Source organism: Hippocampus bargibanti, linkage group LG06, assembly GCF_051943395.1.
Source record: "Hippocampus bargibanti isolate YZ-2025 linkage group LG06, ASM5194339v1, whole genome shotgun sequence".
NCBI classification, from domain to species: Eukaryota; Metazoa; Chordata; class Actinopteri; order Syngnathiformes; family Syngnathidae; genus Hippocampus; species Hippocampus bargibanti.
Window position 1 is genome coordinate 2,898,378 of NC_142739.1, and position 14,834 is coordinate 2,913,211.

A 14,834-nucleotide genomic window follows, 5' to 3' on the forward strand; every position below is an offset into this window, starting at 1 on the left:
TGGATCCCTCTCATTCACACACATATATTCCGTCTTGCTGCGACTGATCTTCATTCCTCTCCTTTCCAGGGCATATCTCCACAGCTCTAGTTTGTCCGCCACCTGTTCCCTATTCTCGCTACAGATCACAATGTCATCTGCAAACATCATGGTCCAAGGAGATTCTTGTCTAACATCGTCTGTCAGCCTGTCCATCACCATAGCAAACAAGAAGCGGCTCAGAGCTGACCCTTGGTGGAGTCCCACCTCCACCTTGAATTCCTCAGTCACACCGACAGCACACCTCACAACTGTCTTACAGTCGTGATACATGTCTTGCACCGCTCTGACATACTTTTCTGTCACTCCAGACTTCCTCATGCAATACCACAGCTCTTCTCTGGCCACCATCAGGCTGCTAAAAGACCTGGGTATTCACGGACAGGCTCTGCGGAACACAGTTAGATCAGTCTCTGAAGCCGCAAAAAGAAGCAGCCAGTGGATCTGGATGAAGAGGAAGGACCCTTGTTGGGCTCATAGAACGGCAACCTAAGACACAACACCCCTCCCCCCCACCAGCTTCTCAACATCTGATTGGGCATGGGACACAAGCGCGGGCATGATCAACCTGTCGCTGGCCACCATCGATGAGGGTGTCCAGTGATTAAAAGGCCGAAACACCCAATGATTCTTTGGCACACTACTGACGATGTGTCCCAAATTCACAACCTCCCATCCCCGAGGCACAGCTCCCTCACCACTCTCAACATCAAGGCTAATCTCATGTGAGGACCAGCCATTGGCACAAATGGAGAGAATAACATCACGTCCAGTGTTTCATGAATCTCTCCAGTTTGTAAATTTGTTTTAAGCCATCCTTCTAGAGTTTTCTTGAACGCACTTGATGTTTTCTAGAATTTTCTCATTAAAGGTCAGCAAATTCCCGTCTCCTGTAATTTGCCCAATACATTGTCCATAATTAATGGACAATGTATTGTCCATAATTAATTAATACATTGTCCATAATTAATGGAAATACTGGCATGTCTATGTCAAACCAAATCACCTCGTCAGTTTCAGAGGATCCTAGTAAGTAATTTAGCCTTTTCATGCATCCTGTAACCAGATAACATGGCGAGCTGTCCACTGTAGTCAAAGCTGCTCTTGAAATGGTTCAAATTGAAAATTCGAAATTGCTTTTAATTCTTATTGTATATTTTATTTTTACAGTCGATTTGTACAGTTTATGATTTGATGCAAATCAGCAAACATTCTGGTTTTAAACAACTTTTCCCACTGCGGAATGAAACAAGATTAGAAGAAGTTCTCTCAGTTCTCTGCACCCTTTACTGCTGGATGTACTAGTTGTGGTCATGTCCAGCATTGGTCCCCAACCACCGGTCCTTGGACCGGTACAGAGCCTCGGCTCGTTTAGGACCAGGCTGCACAGAGACAGACTTGCGAACTGTGAGCCAATTACTCCATCAGATGTGAGGTGGGAAATGTGCGCGACCCTAGCCAATCAGCCTTCGTATTAACCTTGCTTTGCAATCATCAGAATCGGCCAATAAATGTGAGATAAAGGGAGTTACAGAAATCCTAACAAATTGACCAAACATTCATCGAAACAAGCAGCTGTTGAGCAGCAATGACTTCCAAAGATGAAGCTATTTGGACAAAAGATGTTCCTCACCTCGCACGATCTCCAAAGTCACATGGAGAAAGAAGCTGTTTATGCTTTGTCGTCAAAATCAAGATGGTACAAAGAAACAGGTTGACTCATTTCAACAAATACCACTGAAGTGGAAAGAATGAAAATAAGAGTAAAATTTGGACAGCCTGCCCATGTAAACATTAGCACTTCAGTCACTAATAACAAGCCGGCATTCACGGGATGAAAAAAAAACAGACAAACACCGTAGGTGGGACAGTAACTTGCATAAAATTGGTCAGATTATGTGCTGTATTTATTGTTCTTAATTGGTCCATTTCACCGTGTCATTTTATTTTATTCTACATTTTGTTGTACAGTGAATAAAACATTGAAAGTAATGGGCAGTAATAACTATTGAAATGATTGATAATTCTCTTTGTTGTGAGAACCAGTGCTTTAAAACGAATAAAATGATGAAAAAACATTGTTGCAGGCCCGCAAATAGCATGTACTTATCTTAATCGGTCCGTTGGCAAGCACTGATCTACAGTGCATAAGCAGTAAATGTGCATCTGTAGGTCGGCGACACCCACCCTCTCAGTTCAGCTTTTGAGGGGCAACTGCATCCATGATTGGGTGCTTTAAGCATTTTTAGAGAGGATGTTGTTATTTTTCAAAGCAGCAGCAGGCAGAACCAGCATCAGAGACATATTGAGGGTCAAGATTCACACAGATGCCTCATTAATGTGTGATCAAGCAGAGAGACAGAGGACGTCTGTGGAGAGCGGCCAGCGCTCTCGTCCTCCCCACAGAGAACCCTTTTTACACCTAGCACCCCGCTTCATCTCTTTATTGCACAGCAAGCACACAAAAAAAAAAACACTTCTATTATATCCGGTTCCCCTTCTCGAGAGGGAGGAGGCAAACTTAACCAAAGAGCAATGTGATGCCATGGACACACACACATTGCCCAGTGTGCAGGGAAGTGTGTGTGTGTGTGTGTGTGTGTGTGTGTGTGTGTGTGTGTGTGTGTGTGTGTGTGTGTGTGTGTGTGTGTGTGTGTGTGTGTGTAGAGATTAAAAGGAAATCAAAGCCTGTCAATGTGAGGAGAGGGTGCTTTCAGCGCTGCTTCCCTCAGCATCAATTAGCAGGTTGTGCTGTGACTGGTTCCTGTTGGAGGTGAAGTGAGCTTGACCTGGGTGAGGTAAACACACCTCATCCCCAGGGCTCGCTGAAATAAGATGGAGGGCAACATTGTGCCACTGCCTGAGACACAGAAGCCGGCCTGTGCCGGGCCACTAACATGCTTTAGTAGTCATTTCCGACCTTCTGCTCTAATTTCCTCAGCCCAGTTCAGGCGCAGCGCTGACAGTGGAGGCTTCACCAAGGGGCAAAGAAAACCTTTTTTTCTAACTATTACTCAAATCCCCGAGCGGGTGTCAGTACAGATGATGAGGTTTTATTTTGACATAGCCACCACCCAACAATAGCAAATACAGCTACAGTTGTATGGAACTCCAGCATGATTATAAAAAATACATAAATCAATAAATAAAATGACTACGAAAAAAGATGATTCCCAGCCAACTGAAAAAAACAGGCCAAATTATGAATAAAGTACAATGGGCATCTTTTAAATTGAATTAAAAACATTCAACATGGATGTAACATTCATCGCGAGTAAGTAAAGGAGAGGTTTGTTTTGTTTTAACACAAAAGCATCGCCCGCAACTCGCCACTTTTATTCGAAGAGGAAAAAAAACTGCATGTGACATACCAAATGGAGCAAGCAGCCTTCTATGTGAATTAGGTCAAGCTATTGCACCCCGTTTAAGAGCATTCTTGCACAGTGAGTTCATTCATGGCCTGGAGTGTAAATTGAGATGTAAACAAACGGTTTACAAGACCAGAAGCGAGAAGCATCCAGTATGACCTCTTCTCCAAACATGCATACTTACAGTTTAAAGGTGAAAGCTGTTCCAAATCAAATTACTTGGTCAACACTGATTTATAAAATTGCAGCTAAACACTCGAATGTGTTTTTATCCACACATTTTATTGCAGATTTTTTGTTTGCACAAAAATAAACACCTAAACGTGGAAGATATGAAGATATATAATTTTCCATTTCCAAGTGTAAAGTGACCTTGAGGGTTTTGAAAGGCGCTTAGAAATTGAATGTATTATTATTATGATAAAAAGTCCAATTAAGGTTCAGTAAAAAAAAAACTTTAATTTTCACATTTTAATGATTTATTCCTTTCAAGGTGATTCAGCTTGGTGAGAGGATGTCACCCTTGCACCTTCTGTTGAGAAGCTGTTACTGCAACTGGGTCACGAATTTGGCCACCAGTTTTGTCCCAGGGAACCAAAGGTTAATATCTGAAGAGCTAATTGAACATTCGAATTGGGTCTTTGTGACAATATAATTCCAAGCAAATCAGCAGTATGAGTTGGTGTTTCAAACGGTGAACTCCATTTGGCAGAAACCCAAGGCAATAACTTTCACTTGACTAACACCAAAATAAAATCTTTCAACTTCCTGGTTTCTGTGACATTGTGACTAGAATAACCAATGCACTCCCGATACGCTCTTGTATGCTCTAACTTGTGAGCACACAACTTAGCCAACTCATTGGACAATCTTACATGTGAGCATGCAACTCAACTCATTCACTGGACTTAATTTCAGTTCTGAAAAGTAAGCAAGAAGGCATCATTGGCAACATTTGATGGTTTCAGGTTTGAAGTCATTCATTCTAAACAAGCAAGGCTCTGTGCAAATAAACAAAGCAGCGCGCCTCACACTCTGGGTTGTTTCAGCTCCACTGTTAAACTCAACCAGTCTGGCCTTTAACGGACCGCACAATGGACTGACCACAGAAGCTGTTGACAAAAAAGGACATGTTTTCATCCCCATCCCTCTGTCTGTTCAACTGAGGCCTGTATGCAGAGGAAATCACATCAACTTTACTATCTGGGAATACAACTCAATAAATGAGCATTAGACAACATTAATAAACTCAGAGGAAATAAACATGATATCCTAGCTGAAACTTTTAGAGTTATCCATCAGCACCACGGAGAGATCATGTCACATCAAGATGGACAAATGACCTCGAAGGCCCTCATTACGCGATACAGACAATTCACGAGTACAGAAGGCAATGGCTCCGTTGTTGAATAGGCGTTTGTTATGAACAAAGTGACAAGTAAAATGAGTTTGCCGACGTGGAAATGACAAATAACCCTTTTTTCAACAGTAAGAACATGCAGCCCCTTCTTAAACCCAGGACGATTGGCTCAGCATTTGTCTATGTGATGAATTTCTCCTGTAGTCACGTTCCTCCTTTTGCTTCCAGAAAACACCATCATTAATAACATAACATTGTATTGACAGTATTTGTGGTTCAAGAATTTCGTTATTTGTTGATGCTCTTCAGTCACTTTATACCCACAAACGGTCACAAAATACACATTAAAGCGCAACCAACTCCCAATCGCTGCACACATGCTAGCAGACTAGATCAAGGATGTCCATTTGTTCTTTGGCTGCGGGGGCAATGTTACTTTTTAAATTTTAACAGGATATAGTACAGGTATGGAAAAAGTGCAAATTAAAAAAATCTACAAAATAATACAAAGTTAGGACTATTTGCTACAATAGAAGATGATTAAAAGACCTGGTGACTCTTCTTTACACTCACTCATTGTCTCTAACTTTACATCCCCTCAATCAGTACGCACGACAGGCAGCATTGCTCGGTTAAATTAAGTCGCCCAATGAACTTTTGAAGCCAGTCATGGGTCTTTGATGCTCATAGTTAGCACTATGGAGGTCGCTCACTCCCTTACTAGCGGTCCATTTACGGAAAGTTTTTAAACACGATAACAGCCAAACCATTCTAGGAAACATGCTTTTACTCGACTGTCCATCGAATCACGAGCAATTCACTGCCAGAATCGGACTGAGCAAGACTTGTTTCCTTGTTTTTGTCACCACCTTCTTCCCTGTGCTCTGCAACTTGGATTGGATTGGATTTGCCTTTATTAGTCTCCCAGTGGAGAAATTTACATTTCACAGCAGCAAAGTTATGAAAGAAATGAAAGTAGAAAAGCAAAACACAGGAGCTGCTGGAAAGGCAGCCACTCTCGCGGCGCTGTCTTTAAGTCAAAAGAACAAAAAAAAACTTAATAACAAATAACATGACAACATTCTTAAGCACTTTCTGTACCTTCTTTGTTACATAAAGCAGTTCCAGATGAAAGAGGAGAGGATCAAAGCGTCTCTTCACCAGTGGATCAGGGACATCATGGTGGAAGTCCAAGACGGCGTCCGAGTAAGCAGCTGTCAACAAGTGCTCTCACGAGCCTTGCTTTTTTGTTGTTTTTGGCTTGTTTTTGTCACTTTGACAAAGTCAAAAGTCAAAGTCAGCTTTATTGTCAAATATGCTAATATGCATGACATACAGCACAGATGAAACAGCAGATGTGTTGTTGTGCGTCATGTGCAACGGATACAGATTGGTTTTTTTTTTTCATCATTTTTGGCCACCACATTCATCAAGGAGACTGCTGAGCATTTTCGACTTTCTGGCAGCACGTATATGCCAGTACTGTTTTTGAATGGGTGGAATGTCGGTGACATTTGACTGTCATTGCTGGACACCACAGGGGCGATTGTGCTTTTTTTACACCTGTCGTGGGCAGCATTTTCACAGTCCGCTTTATTCAGCGGAAAGGTCGTTGCTGTTGGACAGTCTGAAGCTGGATAAATGCATGGCTTGAGGAGCCCGCGATGAGAAGGAGCATCAGCACAAAGTGTCGATGCATATGTGGAACTGTCGCGCAACACGAGCTGTGAGAATCTTTTTTCCTTAATGGATGCTGTAGCTTTGTGTTTGCTTTCAACATTTAGCTTTTAGCAGACATGCAGACTCCACCATGACGTCCATGATCCACTGGTTAAAAGGACGCTTTGATCCTCTTCTCTTTTATCGACAACTGTTTTATGTAACAAAAAGGGTACAGAAAGTGCTTAAGAATGAATGTCTCTGTCTTTGTGTTGTCATATTGTCTTTGTGTTGCTATATTATTTGTTATTTAGTTTTTTTAGTTCTTTTGACTTCAAGATGGCTCCGTGAGGGTGGCTGCCTTTCCAGCAGCTCGTGTATTTTGTTTTTCTACTTCTTTCATCCTTTCATCTTTCTTTCATAACTTTGCTGCTGTAAAATGTAAATTTCTCCACTGCGAGACTAATAAAGGTAAATCCAATCCAATCCAATCCAACATGAAACGGTGTCACCTGGCATTGAAATGCCTGTCACTACAAGTCCAACCGAAATGAATGCAATCTTCAAACCTCAATTGTTACCAACCTTAAGTGGGCCGCATTAAAAAGAAGTGGCAGATTCGGCCCACGGTTTGTAGTTTGACCACCTCTGGACGCGAGCCATCTTTAAAGTTTAAATAGTGCCTTTCATTTTAAATACTTATTTTTCTTTGCCCTTTCATCTTAAAAAAACACCATAACCACACTCCTCGCAATGCGTCAGAAGCAACTGTATCCAAAGAGTTTGTTTGAACTATTTACAAAGAGCACTTGAAAGCTTGCAGAGAAGCGCATGTCTTCACCATCTCTATAAAACAGTACTTCCAAATATAGTAGATGCTCTGGTGACTTCATCTTACGTACCACTGGAATGTGTCAAGATTTGTGTTCCAGTTATTGATAATGTCAAGCATTAACACTGCTAAGTAACTGTTACATGACAGGACCACAGGGACACCGTATGCGCCACAGCCCGGACTCTTTCAATCTAAATATAACCCTGAAGCTTAACCCTCTAGCTAATGCTGCATTCATTTGCTTCCCCAGAATCATACACATTGGCTACTGTAATAAAAATTAGACAATAATTAACGATTAAAAGCAGAGTGATTGTAAATGCATATCTGTTGCAAACATTGGTTTGAACCGACAGTGCTAAAAGCACGGGTGCGTTTAAATGTAGCGTTCAGCTACTTTCTAGTATGAAAATTACATTTGGGAAGGCTGTGAAAGCTGCCAGTTTCTGAGACGAAAGGTGTCATTGTCTGAAATATTATGCATTTTTTCTTTTAAATTAACTGGTATGATTTGCAATTCCAATATCGTCTTTGCTCTGTTAACAATTTGGTAGTTGTGCTTAATGAACAATCGCCCTGCGGCACATGAACGCATCGGCACACAGCTACAAACAAGTCCGACATTGAAATTCGTCCAAAGGATTTCCTACGTCACCTCACTTACTTTGTTGAGGTGAGGATTTCGAATAACCTCATAGCCCCTCTTCTTTGTGTACACGAAGGTTCTTCTGTTGCTGTCTGACTTGTGCATCTCCATGTCGCCGGATTCATTTCTGGCCAGCCCGTGTGCCATGTTGTTACCTCTCTAAATAGCAACAGCTGCTGTGAACGCAACAAGTGGATGCGACGCGCAGGACCAAGCGGAGATGTGACCTCACGTCAGCTGCAGCAGGTTCACCGCTGCACTCTTATCAACAAACCGGTTGATCGCAAACACTCAAGATTTCATAACCAAACGTGGGGTTACGTTGTCAGCAGGACGACGAGTGACAAGTATCCTATTTGTTCAAACATTACGAATGGGTTCGTTTATTTTAAGCTCGTTTTTAAATATTAAAATCGACTCATCATTCATAACTATTCATAGTAGACTTCTGCAAAGGTAGTAATGAACTAAATGTTGAAAAATATAGATTGTAAGTTAACTTAATTTCCCATTGCAAATGACAAATCACAGAAAGAAGTAGAAATAGGCCACATGACAGTTGGTGGCAGGATGTGCAAAAGTAGTTTGCACATCACAACACCAATATTTATGGTTAGAATTTCAGCCCCACTTTACCTGTGTGGCGTTATATTGTTCTCTGGTGCTTAAGTTGAGCAGCCTTGGTTTTCAGATTTACTTGCACCATCGGTCATTGATTACCTGCCTGGGAACCAATTTACGTATGTAGTTTGTGAGATCATCGGAGTTGCCACAGAAAATGATCAATTTTCCCAAATTAATCTGTAAATTATGTTTGTTAATTTCAAATATCATCTTTGCTGATTGTACACACGTCGGACTTGTGTGTGGGCAGTGTGGTATAATTCCCACTCTGTGATTTTGTTAATGTGGGTGTGAATGGGTGTTATACAGTACAGTGGGGCCTTGGCTTACGAACTTAATTGGTTCCCAGACAGAGTGTAAGGCGAAAAGTGTGTATCCCAAAAAAATATTTCCCATAGGAAACCATTAAAATGAGAATAATCCGTTCCCAGGTCCCCATAAAACATAATTTTCTACTTTCTAATTTTCTAAGCCCTAAAACTACACAAAATATGCCTTATTTTATATATATGAATGTGCTATAGTATTATGATTAAAGAACTAAACTGTACTGTACAAAGTCATTTATTTACCTTTGTGATGTCGTTAATGGCTTGATGGAATGGAGTGTCCGGGTTTCCTCAGCATCAAACACTTGATGAGGAACATCGGCTTCTTTCACCATCTTGAGGAATGATCCCTTGTAGGTGCTTTCTCTGTGATAATTGTATCTACTTCATCAATTGTGATCTGTTTAGCTGGGTTAATAGCTTTTTGCATCAAGTGTACAGATGACTTGTGCGGGGTATTTGTGGAGCCTGATTGATGGGATATTTAACCTTCCAGTCTACACTCTGCTTTTGAACTATCAAAGTTGAAATGGGTCCAAATTATACTGTTTTCTATCATTTTTCTTTCCATTTTACTTATTTTTTCCCCTTTTCTTTTTTTCAAGCTCTGTCCTTTCCTTTTCGTGTGTGTTTTCTCTCTGTCTGCCTGTCTCTCTAATGTTTAACCCCTCCCCCCCCCCCACACACACACACACACTGCAGGGTTCTTCACCAATCACGTGGCTTTAACCGAAGATGCCATTTTGTTTTTTGGAGAACGGCTTCACTCTCTCTCTCTCTCTCTCTCTCTCTCTCTCTCTCTCTCTCTCTCTCTCTCTCTCTCTCTCTCTCTCTCTCTCTCTCTCTCTCTCTCTCTCTCTCTCTCTCTCTCTCTCTCTCTCTCTCTCTCTCTCTCTCTCTCTCTCTCTCTGTCTGTCTGTAAACCGATCCACAAACAAAAGTCCTCTGCCATTTCGTCATTCACGAACGACACATCACTCATTGTGGCAGCTCCGTGTGTATCCCGAAAAATAGTTTGTATGCCAATGTAAAATTTTCATAAATGTAACGTTCGTGAACCGTAAAGTTTGTACGCCAAGGGGTTCGTAAACCGAGGTCCCACTTTACAGTGATACCTTGGCGTACAAACGCTCTAGCTCATGAACTTTTTACCTTATAAACATTAAATTTGCAAGAATATAATCTTTGCATACGAACTTGTTATCGGTGGACGAACCAAACCACACAGTTCCAGGGTGGCTGGCGGACTAGTTTCCACACACCCTTTGAGTGCAAACATGGTTTGCTATTGAGTGGAGTACTTTTGCTATGGGACCCAAAAAAAGACCCCACCATAGGCTAGTGGTAAGCCGAAGAGGACACAAAAGAAAATTATGGTCGAGCAGAAGAAGGAGATCATCAAAAAACACGAGCTAGGTATGCGTTTGTGTGACTTAGCATCCCAGTACCAGTACGCTAAATCGACCATTGCTACGTGTGGCCAAGTGTGTTTCTGTGTTGTCTAAGCAACGGTGTAAGGCAATAGAAGAGGTTGAAAAACTTCTGTTGATTTGGATTAATGAAAAGCAGCTAGCAGGGGACATTGTGAGTGAAGGTATTATCGTCGAAAAAGCACAGCAACTTCACTCGGATATCATCAACGACCATCACAAAGGTAAATAAAACGACTTTATTATACTGTAGTTTATTTCTTTAATTACAATACAATAACATGTATTATACATTAAATAAGGTTTATTTAGTAGAAAATTATGTTTTATAGGGATCTGGGAACGGATTATTCTCATTTTAATGGTTTCTTATGGGAAATAAATGGGAAAAAAACTTTTCGCCGTACATATACTTTCTTTACACCAATTAAGTTTGTAAGCTGAGGTATCGCTGTATATCCCCTGCGATTGACTGGGAGTCGGCCTTCTGATTTTCACTCCATTTCAGTCCAGTGAGTTTTTTTTCCAAGTCTGTGACTCAGTATGACTCGGACTTGGCCTTAGTTTTACTCCCTGGCGCGTTCTACTGTCTTGTGACTGATTTATTACTTTATTGTTGTGTACATGGTAGTTGCTCCATGTAGAGCATTTTGTATGCAGCGTTGGCTATTTGACAGTGGTTTATCAATACAGTAGAATTGAGTTGAGTTGAGAGCGTACCACTGCACCATCAGCAAATTTTTCATCCATGTTATTTTTGTTAGGTTGTGTTCAGTGAGATTTTTGTAATGCCTAAAATATGCCAAGGTTCAAAAAAGGTTTCGTCCATGAAACGTCTATTTGTGTTCTGTGAAAGACTGGCAACTTGTCCTTGGTGAACTCTCATCCAATGACAGGTTGTACTTTCAGCTTTGGACATCTTTAATTAGAGCCGCAATTAGATATTGTAAAATGAGAACCAACCAGTGTTAATAATGGTTTTATCTGAGCAATAAACATGACAGAAGTGAATACAAATGCTTACTTTGCTTTTTTCATGCTGAGTGGCATGAGTTGTGCTGAGCACAAGATCATTTGCTTGGCACAGTATATGTGGCGGGAGTGACACGAGATTTGAAGCCGAGGTCAAGCTTGGCATAGTTACTGTTGTTATGCAACATTCGCCAGGCACAAGCTCATAAATGTATGCTTCAGATGGGTTAAGGACAAAGGTTATACATTGCTAAACTGTACTTTAGCAATGTAATAAGGTAACTGTAATAAAGTGACTGATACATATGCACACCCAAAGAAATGATGTTTAATAATAATAATAATAAAAGAGATGCATATGCGATTCTAAATAGGTGGGTTTTGAGAACACCCCATCATGGGCTGAGGGTATGCAGAGATGAAGGGAGGATGAGGACCTGAGGGAATGGAATTATTTTTTTAATTCACTTTTACACCTTTCACATATTCTAATCTCATGTGAGCCAATTTCAGTGAAGCAGATTGTGCAATGGTTTGGTTGGTTCATCCATCTTGTTTGGCAGAGAACATTGATTAGCAAATCCATGCTGGCATATGATTCGTGCGAAAGTACACTTTCCTCTCGTCTGGCGGGGTTTCTATGCTCTGTATAGTTTAGTACTTCCGCTCGCTATTATCCCTGAATAACCTTGTTGATTATGTTTGCTGGTGAAAAAAAGTCTGTGTAGACTTCCTAAAATATTCATTGCATTTATTGAAAGCGACCCCAATCTAATTGTCTAAAAAATTGTGGAAAGAGCCAAAACAGCAGAAGAGAGAGGAGCCACCCTTCAAACCTGAGATAGTGAGAAGGGTTAAATTGTGGACACAAGCGTACTGAGATTCCGGCCCCATTCACTTACCTTTCCTGAATTTAAATCTAAAAAAAAATAACAGGCTTCATGGATGTCTCCTCAAGATCATCCTGAGTGATTTTCCTCACATCACGAGTGGCGTTAGTCCAGATATTAAAAATTAGAAGGTGTTGGCCCCACTGAAGGATTTGGCCATACTTCCTTTCAATTGTTTCACAGGTCACATTGAGATTTCCAGAAATCCTCAGATTGCAGTCATTGTGTTGGAGACTTCTATGATTTGGTCCTTTGTTCTGTCATATAGGCATGCCATCTCACAGTATATGAACTCAGATGACTCAGTGACACCTTTTCAGGAAAGCTTTCTCCCAGTCTGAGTGTCGGCACTCTTCCATGTCTTCTGCATCCAGATGTATATTTTTCAACATTTGTGGCATCCCCGCTTTTTGGGTCCAAATTCTACCGTTAAAGACAAAGTTGTGTGACAAAATGTTTTAGGGAGGGTATTAAAACACCTCTATATGTAATCAAAGCCCAAGTACCATTGTATTTATGTAGGCACTCAATATTTCTTTTATCAGATTTTATTCAATTGTATCGGTATACTTAATATTTTGACCAAGAAGTAACATGTTTTTAAATACGGCACGCTCCAATTTAACTTTGATTTGTGCGCATATTAAGGTAATCCCATTCAAAAGTCTCATCTGGATGGTAAACATCTGCCTTGTGAGTCTCTATCAGGAGCGGGAAGTTATTTTGGAGGTTTAGGCACGACGCCACTTGGCAGTAAAGATCATACGGAATGCTAGGAGAGATTTGGGAAGCACTCTGAGCCAGTGTAATCTTTGTGTTCCTGTCAAGATAGGGAATGGAGTGAGCACATGGTTGCCTGGGATATTTCAACTGGCTTTGGCCTTCCCGTGTGGAATTTCCAGGTTCTCCCTGTGTCTGCGTGGGTTTTCTCCAGATTCTCGTATTTCCTACGACATTCCGAAAAACGTGCATGGTAGGTTTGCAATTGTCCCTGAATGTGATTGTGAGCGCAATATTTGTCGATGTAAACCCTGTGCATTGCTGGCGACCAGTTCAGGGTGTCCCCCGACTACTGCTTGAAGACAGCCGGGAGAGGCTCCAGCACACCCGTGACCCTTGCAAGGATACGTGGATTACAAAATGAATGTATGGATGGAGGTCCCAGAGCTGTGCAATGGACATCCCTGGCTCTGATTTATTGGAAATTCTGATCACTTTTCAGGAAATGTCAATTATTCATAGTCAATCACCATTCAGTCGGGCTTATAGACACTATAGCCTTCAAATCGTTTACACTTCCGGGTTGCTGTTTGGCCACTGGCAACAAGCATATTTTTAGTCCTGTCTCGTTCAAGTGATTCACTTAAAATGCCGCCCTATCAACTGCTGGGATAGTGACAACTCCAGCTTTCCCTACTATGACAACCGACCCTTCTGACGAAAGTGGCTTCCCCTTTCCGAACTAACTGTCATATGCTATCCCACGATACAACTCCGCTCTTCAATTGGCTCTACAGCGTAACGATTGGGTATCCGATGAACAAAATGTCCATGAGTCTCAAGAACATTGTTGCAACTCATTCTTACGGCTGCTGCTATTGCAGACCAAAAAAAATGCAGCTGAGCAAACTTTCTGCACTGTCATTGATGTTGATGAAGAGGATTCATTAACTAGTCGTAAGAGCTAATCACGACCAGATTTTGTTTGCATGTAGCCTAGCCACTTGGAAAACATCAACAATGTCTTCTTTTGTCAGTGTTAGTACTTTTTAAAGTGGATTTACATTGTAATACAGTGGATTCTCGCTATTTGCAGGCGATAACGATCAAGCCGGCCAGCAAATAGCAAAAATCCACATGCTATTATAATTACATAAGATTTTGTTTTTAAAGAAATACTTATTCATTTTTAAGTCAGGAATATGTGAATTCACAGATGTCATAGTGCAAATTTGCAATAGTCCACTGTACTGTAAATTGAATTGATAGATGTAGCCCAGTGGTTTTATTCTCACACACCTGAAAAAGCAAATGTAAACTCCATGGATAAGCTTAAAGAAAAGTATCATCTTTATGACTTTCTGATAAAATGAAATTAACTTGATAAGATGGAAGGAACTTGAACAGTCACCACATGTTTGTGGTTCTCATAGTTCACGAGATTTATTGAAAATACCTGTCCTTTTGTTTTGTTTTCAGCCCTAATTTGAGTGAAGGGCATTTCCCTCCAGCACACCCGTGACCCTTGCAAGGATACGTGGATTACAAAATGAATGTATGGATGGAGGTCCCAGAGCTGTGCAATGGACATCTGAGCTTGCATTTCTAAATCTTGATGATTCTTTTGTGTGCAGCCAGTTGACAAAATAAAAATGGGTAAATAAACACAGATTTTCCCTTGTGCATTTTACATGTTAGATGTGGACAAAAGATCAAAAAGAGGCGCTTGATGAATTAGAATCTCTGCCGAGGACATTGATGACTGTGCAAAAGTTAAAAGGGGTAAGATGAGTTATATTGAAACTGTTTCCTCTGCCAGTGTTATCTCTGTGTCACACTTTCTTTCTTGCTTTGCCGTCAGTCCTGATAATGACCTGCCCCCACCTGCTCAAATCAATGAGCTTGTTTATTGATGTCTGGTCATAATATCCAACTGTTGGAGTCCATGAATATTTAGGAAGG

The 14,834-nt window shown here is 41.0% G+C and overlaps 1 protein-coding gene and 1 long non-coding RNA gene across 3 annotated transcripts in view; one reads left to right on the forward strand and one right to left on the reverse strand.

Moving 5' to 3' along the window:
- The window catches only part of me1 (malic enzyme 1, NADP(+)-dependent, cytosolic), a 79,272-nt gene extending 70,974 nt beyond the window's left edge, over positions 1 to 8,298 (reverse strand). The window contains exon 1 of one of the 2 annotated variants that reach the window (XM_088999282.1): positions 7,926 to 8,298. In XM_088999282.1, coding sequence (XP_088855408.1) covers positions 7,926 to 8,054 — 129 coding nt within the window. In that variant the 5' untranslated portion in view covers positions 8,055 to 8,298. The remainder of the gene's footprint in view (positions 1 to 7,925) is intronic. The other variant, XM_088999281.1, reaches the window with a different exon arrangement.
- LOC148896195 (uncharacterized) lies at positions 8,022 to 14,518 on the forward strand. Its single transcript, XR_016115390.1, has 3 exons — positions 8,022 to 8,153; positions 12,981 to 13,125; positions 13,205 to 14,518. It is a non-coding gene; the product is annotated as an uncharacterized LOC148896195 (long non-coding RNA).
- The last annotated feature ends 316 nt before the right edge of the window (positions 14,519 to 14,834 follow it).